This window comes from Neltuma alba, unplaced genomic scaffold (assembly GCF_004799145.2).
Source record: "Neltuma alba isolate B1F8T4 unplaced genomic scaffold, ASM479914v2 tig00012124_pilon, whole genome shotgun sequence".
Taxonomy (NCBI): Eukaryota; Viridiplantae; Streptophyta; class Magnoliopsida; order Fabales; family Fabaceae; genus Neltuma; species Neltuma alba.
In genome coordinates this window covers 1-8,524 of record NW_021636676.1, presented here as the reverse complement: position 1 = coordinate 8,524, position 8,524 = coordinate 1, and the positions used below count along the sequence as shown (strand labels likewise).

General features: G+C 32.8%; 2 protein-coding genes across 2 annotated transcripts; both read left to right on the top strand.

Moving 5' to 3' along the window:
- Nucleotides 1-2,996: 2,996 nt before the first annotated feature.
- LOC114723117 (uncharacterized) lies at nucleotides 2,997-5,081 on the top strand. The gene is made up of 2 exons (XM_028909272.1): nucleotides 2,997-3,981; nucleotides 4,255-5,081. The coding sequence occupies exons 1-2, from the start codon at nucleotides 2,997-2,999 to the stop codon at nucleotides 5,079-5,081; spliced, it is 1,812 nt and encodes a 603-aa protein (XP_028765105.1).
- Nucleotides 5,082-5,202: 121 nt separating this feature from the next.
- LOC114723080 (serine/threonine-protein phosphatase 7 long form homolog) lies at nucleotides 5,203-7,049 on the top strand. Its single transcript, XM_028909223.1, has 4 exons — nucleotides 5,203-5,304; nucleotides 5,380-6,125; nucleotides 6,221-6,713; nucleotides 6,801-7,049. The coding sequence occupies exons 1-4, from the start codon at nucleotides 5,203-5,205 to the stop codon at nucleotides 7,047-7,049; spliced, it is 1,590 nt and encodes a 529-aa protein (XP_028765056.1).
- Nucleotides 7,050-8,524: the final 1,475 nt, after the last annotated feature.

Sequence of the window (8,524 nt, the reverse complement as noted above, 5' to 3'; positions counted from 1 at the left end):
AAGGTAAAGCCAATGGAAACTAAAAACAAACGAGAGGGTACCACATTGACATTGGGCAGAAGACAATCCAAAAAGCGAAGGCTCACCCAAACTATTTCTGCCTTTTGCGTGTAGCTTTCATATTTTGACCATACACTACTTCTGCCTTTTCCAGAGCCACACGCAAATTGTTTCTTCCTTCCCCAAATATTCCCATCAATATAGGTAGTCATTCAATGTCTCTCACGCGTGAATATTTTGTTTTTGCATGTGAGTGTATAGTATGAATTCTATTTATATAAGCTATTCGCCATTCCCACTCATCAGAAGGCTTCTCTTCACTTCTCACATTCTTCTTTCTCTATGTGTAAGGCATTCCTGTGAAGTAGGTAAATACGTTTTATCTCAACTTCAATTCTTCATACAATTCAATTCTTCTTTCTCTATATATACGGCATTTCGCATGAAGAATTGAATTTTATCTGCAGGTCCTTCAGTTCTTCTTTCTCTTTCCACAATTTCACGTGAAGTTGGTGGTGTGTGTGGCCTTGCAAATATTGCATACGTTTTATCTCAACTTGAGGCTTAATTTTTCTTCTGATTAAGGTACATTCTCTTGATTAATTTTTGTTTTTAAAATTTTGATATGTATTTTGCTAAATGATGGATAAGAATTTTATATTTAGTCATTTTTACATGTTGAGTTTGTTTTAATTAAAAAAATGTAGACATATAATTAATTGTCATATAAAATAAATTACAGTTTACTTTTTTATAATTTGATTAAATATATATCTTTTTTTTTAGTAGATAGTGTTTGAGTAAATATGTAGTCAGATTAAATATGTATCTAGTTAGATAATATTTGGTGGTGAGCATGGTAATCAAACTTCTCCTATGCTAGTCAATACATCATGAAAAATACTTGAATATTTAAAGAAAAATTGATGGAATAATATTCCCCACTCATAAAATTTTAATATACAATGATAAAATTATTTTTGTTACAATTACGTAAAATTTATATCAAAGCATGCGTAGAAGACAGTTAAATTATTTAACTATAAAAACCTTTAAAATATTGAAAATCCAAATCAGTGGTCCTAGTTATAATTTTTATTAAATTTATAATTATTTTATTATTTGATTATGTATAGTGACTTCATGTATGAATTTCATAAATTCGAGTTTACATACCTGTCACGAGTTTACTTAAACTCGTGAGTTTGACAACCCTAGTTGTTAGCTTAGTCTAGTCTTGTATCTAGCCAATGAAAGCTAGCACTAAATGGTGTCAAAATTTTCCTAATAAAAAGAGTACTGATGATGGGGTTAATAATAATGAAAGAAAGGAGTTTTTTTTTATTTTTTGGAAAAATTAGAGAGGAGGACCTAGAGAAAGCAATATTTATTAAAGAGGAGGACCTATAGACCAAATAATAAACTATAAATTTTAAAAAATCACTCAACAGTAATAGCTAATTGTTTCGTCATATTAAGTAATTATAATTTTTAAATAACTAGTGTGAAATAGTTATTAACATTTATTTTTGTTTTCAATCATAAGGATGTTTTTTTAGGGTCACTTAAACGGTACCTAATATAAAATTACACAAGTACATTTATTATAAACTTATTATTATTTAATGTAAATTTACCTTTATGTGTTAACTAAAGTATATATCTCATCAAAAGCATTTATTCGCAATATAGAAATTAGAGGTTGAAAGGAATATAATTATTCTTTAATAATATAGATAAATTAAAATTGAACATTTGAAGTATGAAGTTGGGACCGGGAGAAAAACGAAGCAGAAGCAATTTTTTTGAATAAGAAATATTTTCAAATTAATTTATTTAATCAAATATTTATCTAATTTAGTCATTAAAAATATCCAATAATGGAACATAAGTTAGAAAAAATTTAAGAATGTAGTTGTGGGAGAATTTAATGTTTTTAAATATATTTAATCCTTCTAAATATTTATAGTTTTTAAGATCCTTTTTGATAATAAAACAGAAGTAATGATTTTAGCTAATTTTTTAATAATATTTAATTATAATATTTTTTTGAATAAAATGGAATGAATAGAAAATTATTTATTTAATATATTTGAAATATGTACTTTATATTATTAATTTTATATTGATATATTAGAAGTTATAATAAAATTTTAATATGTAACGTTTATTTTTAATTGAAATTAATTTTTAAGTTATTCTAAATATTTTTATGATTGATGTTCCACAGTCGTTGTTGATTAAAAAATATTACAAGTTACTATCTTACTTAAAAATGTAAATAAGTTTCTTAATAAATAGCCTAATTTTTGTAACTATAAATAAATGATTATTCTACTACTTTATTTTAAAATATATATACATAATTGAATTAAAAAATAATGATATTATGGAGTTAATTAGTTTTACAATTCATTTTTGTTTAATTAATAATTATACTGTATTATTTAGGAAGCAGAATGGATCATAGAAAAGAGTTTGTGTGTATATTTGCAAATGGACGAATTTTTAATGGCCCGGTCGGTGCAACATTTGAGTGTGATAGAGCGAAAGTAGTGAAAGTTGATCCAAATATTACATTGGATAGATTGAAGGAAGTTATTGGACGAAAACTACAACTTCCTCCCAATGAAATTGTGACAAATCTAGTGTACAGATATCCTACGTGCATAAATCCACCACAATACCAAGCATGCAATCTAGAAGATGATTCGGATGTACAACAAATGTGGCAAGTGAATCGTCGATTCTCAACTCAGTTAACATGTGCAGAGTTGTATGCCAATATAGGTGACTTGGAAGATGTTGGTCATATTGAATCACAACTAATGGACAAAAATGCTGGAAATACTCTTCCATCAAGTAGCAATCAGCTAAACATTATAGAAGAAGAATCCATGTTTAGCGATCAGATGGAAAATCTTCACCCATTTGAACTTCCCTAAGATGGTATCAACAATGGGCCATCTTGCTCTGTTCCTCAAATGGAAGATACTATGGATGAATTTGAGGACGAAGATGAATATGATTCTTATTTAAATATTGGTGATGGGAATGATCATGATGATAATGATGAGCATGATGAGATCAACCAGGATAATGAGCTAGCATCTGCTTTCTTCTCGCATATTAATGTTGAGTCAGCTATGGCTCCTGAGTTCAGTGAATTAGAAGAAATTCCACCTTTCAGTCAAAATGAAGAGTTACATATCGGAAAGATGTTTAGCAATGTTCGTGTTTTGAGACGTGCGGTCAAGTTATACTCTGTTCGAGTTCATCACACATTCAAGGTCTATTATTCATGTAACAAGTATGAAGAATATCGATGCATTAACTATGGTGAAAGCTGCTATTGGAGAGTAAGAGCTTGTAAGAAGGAAAACAGAAACTTTTGGCAAATTACAAAATATGGGGGGCCCCACACATGCTTAAGCACATCACTAACTCAAGACCATCCAAAGTTAGATGCTGATGTTATATCATCTTGTATCATAGCAATGGTAACTGATAAGCCAGATGTGAAAGTATCTCAAATTATAGAGAGGATGCAATCCATGTTTGGTTATATAGTGTCATATAAGAAGGCTTGGAATGCAAAACAATTAGCCATTGCCGTTGCTTTCGGGAATTGGGAGATCTCATATTCCTTACTCCCAAGGTGGTTAGCCGCAGTACAACACTTCATGCCTGGATCATACGTACAATTTTCAAATAAACAGTGCTCTCAAGTCAATGCGAATGGGGAACCAGTTGAAATGTTTCGCCGTGTGTTTTGGGCATTCAAGCCATGCATTGATGCATTTCCACATTTGAAGCCCATTATACAAGTTGATGGAACATTTTTATATGGAAAGTATAAGGGCACGTTACTAATGGCTATATCACAAGATGGTGACAGAAATGTTGTGCCGCTTGCATTTGCGGTAGTTGAAGGGGAGACAAGATCAGCTTGGACATGGTTCTTATACCATGTGCGTCATTGTATTGTAAAAGATAGAATAGAAATCTGTTTAATTTCAGACAGACATCGTTCAATTTTGGCTGCAGTTTCTGATCCTCAACATGGATGGCAGCCACCACATGCACATCATGTTTTTTGTCTACGTCATGTGGCCTCTAATCTTCACAAAGCACATGGAACAAATTGGCTAAAAGAGAAATTTATAAATATTGGTGAGATTTCTTGTGTTTTTTAATGATACAATAACTTTATAATTTTATGATTATTTTTAATAAGTTAATAATTACTTGTAGGGTATGCGTATGAACGTCATGTTGTTGACCAACAATTAGCAGAGATAGTATTGCAACATGCATCTGCTGCTAGATGGATTGGAGCCATCCCCAAAGAAAAATGGTCACGTGCATATGACGTTGAAGGTCGACGTTATGGACACATGACAACTAACCTTGCAGAGTGCATGAATGGTGTATTCAAAGGTGCTCGAAGTCTACCCATAACTGGTTTAGTTAAAGCGACCATGTATAGAGTTAACAACTATTTTGTAAAGCGTGCCCAACAAGTTCATGCGCAAATTGCAGCTGGTCAAGTGTTTTCTGAGACACTAACAAAGAAGTTAGACATAGTAACACAAGGTGCATCTGGATGTGTTGTTCGAGAGTTTGATAGAATATCAACATCATTTGAGGTTATCGAGCCATACAATATTCAACTTCGTCAATTTCGTCGTTGTTGCAAGGTTAACTTGATTGATAGAAAATGTGATTGTGGAGAATTTCAAGCAGAAAAGTTTCCATGTATGCATGCTGTTGCAGCTTGCTCACAAGTAGGCATTAACCATTTGCAATATGTTGATCCTGTTTTTAGGTTAGAAACCATGCAAATGGCTTACAGTAACAACTTTCATCCAATAGGAGATGAGACTTACTGGCCGCAAATTGATTGCCCTACTCTAATACCTGATCCATCAATGATTAGAGATAAAGGCCGTCCTCGTTCAAGTCGCATACGTAATGAGATGGATTGGACCACACCCAACCCACCCAACAAATGTGGATTATGTAGACAAATTGGTCATAATCGCTCTACTTGTCCTCAAAGAGTGGCATCCAGACAATAAATTATGTATTTTGCTTATGTAAAAAGAAAATTATACATATGAAGATGAAATGTAAATGGTTTTTGTAATTTTTTATATTATGTGAATATTTATTTGTTATGTTGTGTTTAGATATTTGAAAATGGCACAATATCCAGAAGAAGTCATTAACCCTGGTCCAGAGGATAACTCACTTCTGTACTTACAAACTCAACATATTTCGCAACAAGTTTGGAATGAAAATGTAAGTAATCTCTCTTAACTACTACTTATTAATTCTATGCTTTAATACTAACTTTTTTTTAAATTTTCTCTATAGGTTTCTCGAATCCTACACACTAGACGAGTCATGCATGCTAATCGAATGATTGAGCCACCCAATCAGATACTTGAATATCTTAGATTAGCTGGATTTTATGGTGTTGCGAGGGTAGGGCAATTTGATTACGACCGGAGTTTGGTCTCAGCCCTTATTGAGAGGTGGCGTCCTGAGACTCACACATTTCATACTACACGTGGAGAGTGCACGATAACATTAGAGGATGTTGCTATACAGTTAGGCCTTCCTTGTGTAGGAATGCCTGTCATTGGGAAAACTGACTTTAATTGGCAAGATGTTTGTGAATGGCTTCTAGGGGTTAGACCACCTGCAGATAGAATACTTGGACAACGACTACTTATGAATTGGTTGGAAGAGCACTTTAATCACTTACCTGATGATGCAGACGATGTACAAGTTCAACAATTCACTCGTGCATATATTCTCAGGTTGATTGGAGGATATCTCATGCCAGATAGATCGTGTACTAGGGTGTATTTGATGTACCTTCCACTACTTTATAATCTGGAAGAAGTTGGAAATTTTAGTTGGGGTTCAGCAGTTTTAGCTCACCTGTATAGAGAATTATGTAATGCTACTAATCCAACTGAAGATGGGATTGGAGGGTGCTTATCATTATTACATTTATGGGCATGGGATCGTTTTCCTACGCTAGCACCACAACAACCTGTATCTCCAGATCCACAGTCTAATATCTACCCTCTCTTACCTCCTTTGGGTTTCAGGTATGCCAAAATCACACAACAAATATTTCATATGTACTTATTATTGAAATTTTACAAATTTTAACACTACTTTTTTGGGTTGTTGATAATGCTAGATGGAAAAATGTAGGACAAAATCCTCGTCCAAGTGTCACATCCTTACGCCAATATAGGAGTCTTCTTGATAGAATGACGGATGATGACATAATTTGGCAGCCATATGAATCTTCTGAAGTGCGCCAATTGATTCCAGAATACTGCTTGGCAACACCTGAAATTTGGCTTGCTTCAGTTCCTCTAATATGTTTTCATATTATAGAATGGCATCACCCTGATCGTGTACTAAGGCAATTCGGTCGTCAACAACCTATTCCTGTCATGCCTGTTCATTTAGGAAATTACCATACAATACAACTACGTGGCAGAATAAGCACAAATTGGACTGAAGAATACTCAAACTTCATTGAAGCATGGAATAGATGGCCACATGCTGTTGTTGATGCTCCTCTGGCACTTGGTGAACTTGATCGAACATCTGAGTACATGCAATGGTATTGGAGACATACAAGACGATGGATCCAACGTGTTAGTGGTGATACTGGCTATGTGGTAAGGTTTTTTTTAGTTTTTTCTGATCAATATCATCATTTTCTTTTATACGAAATTTTTTCAAACCTAATGTTTTATTTATTTCAGGCTGACATAGCAGAACAGTTATATAGGCTAACAATTAATTCTCATTCAACATGCTCTGATTGCATTGATTATCGAGAAAGAGTTGCTCGAGACCAGCGTAACATCTTACTTGCAGTTAGAGAACAACGGTTTAATATGAATTCTCAACCAGCTCCACCACCAGTTGAGCTACCCCGTCCACAAATTCCTCGAGATAGACCAAGCAAACGGCGAGGCGGGCTTGTCTACTCAGCCACCAATTGTAAATGAAAATTTAAATGAACAAGAGCCTCAAAATTTTAGTCATTTTGATAACATACCAGTCTCATCAAGCCCTATCGCCTCTTCCAATCCAACTCATTTTTACCCTCATCACATGCCATCATCACCAACATTATCCCATTCTGACTCACCCAATCCTCCTCAATTTCAGTCATTCATGTCCTTATTTGATGATCCTGCATTATTTATCGATCAATATAACACTTCTTCTTTTGAGCAAGGTGGTCCATCAAATGAAGCATTTGTCACCCCTCGACAATCAATTTCTTTAGCCGAATCACCTTGGTTTGATTTAAATACGTCAACTGCGCAGACAAATGAGACATTAGATCAAACTCAAGAAGTAAATATACAACAACGGCCACAGCGTGCGCGGAGGAGACCAAGATGTGGCACGGGGAGTCATTATTTGTGAGGTAAATTAATTCTTATTTTGTTCATGTCAATTTAATTGTTATTTGTTATTAATTTTATAACATTTAATCATTACTTATTTTCTTTAATCACTTTTAATTAATAGAAATATTAATTATTACTATTATCATTATATAATTATTAACTCATTATTCTAATGATATGACCATTATTAACATCATGTAGGAATATTTATGTGGTGAGAGATTGTGAAGAAGTTGTTCAGATGCTGGTGAAATTTAAAAGTTGTTCACAAAGATGAATTTCAGCTAGACGGAAGAAAGGTTTATTGGAGGAATACTCTTACTGAGATGAATTTTAAACGTTGTTCAGGCCAAGATGAAGTTCAGCTGCATGGGAACCAATGTTTATTGAAGAAATTGCTCTTATTAAGATGAACTTTTAAAGTTGTTTAAACTAAGAACAACTTTGAGTGTAGTATTTGGGGCACTATGTAGTATTTGAAGAATTTTTTTTCCCTATTTGCAACGTTTTGCTAAAAATTCCCTAAGTAACACAAAGCTGGGTTTGATTGCAAAACCCAAAACATGCAAAAACAAAAGCCCCTTTCACTCCGTTAAGTGAGGAGAAGGCTTATGATGAGTGGGAATACATTATTAGCTTTCGACTAGAAATTAAGGATCAAATAAAATGTGAATATGATGGATTTTTTTCTAAAAATTCTTGGAGGAGATTATCATATTTCTACAATTCAATTAGATGTGAAATCTAGAAATTTCCTCAATATACTATTTATTTTAATAAATCTATATTAATATATCTAATTAATATTAATTAATTATTAATTAAATAGAATTAATTAAATATAAATAATATTAAATAAATAATAAAAATATTCTATTTATAATTTTAGAATTTTAGTTATAATTTTGGAATAATTAAATAAAAAGAATGCCGAATGCCTTACATAAGTAGAATTCATACTATACTCACATGCAAAAACAAAGTATTCACGCATGAGAGACAAGGAATGACTACTCTATATTGATGGGAATATTTGGAAGGGAAGAAAACACTTTGCATGTTCA

What these genes read in the sequence shown, in the direction of transcription:
- LOC114723117 (XM_028909272.1), top strand. Translation starts at nt 2,997, where the DNA reads ATGGATGAATTTGAGGACGAAGATGAATATGATTCTTATTTAAATATT. An exon ending in CTTATACCATGTGCGTCATT is followed by an intron (nt 3,982 to 4,254) that starts GTATTGTAAAAG and finishes AATTACTTGTAG; the next exon opens with GGTATGCGTATGAACGTCAT.
- LOC114723080 (XM_028909223.1), top strand. Translation starts at nt 5,203, where the DNA reads ATGGCACAATATCCAGAAGAAGTCATTAACCCTGGTCCAGAGGATAAC. An exon ending in AACAAGTTTGGAATGAAAAT is followed by an intron (nt 5,305 to 5,379) that starts GTAAGTAATCTC and finishes TTTTCTCTATAG; the next exon opens with GTTTCTCGAATCCTACACAC. An exon ending in GTGGTGATACTGGCTATGTG is followed by an intron (nt 6,714 to 6,800) that starts GTAAGGTTTTTT and finishes TATTTATTTCAG; the next exon opens with GCTGACATAGCAGAACAGTT.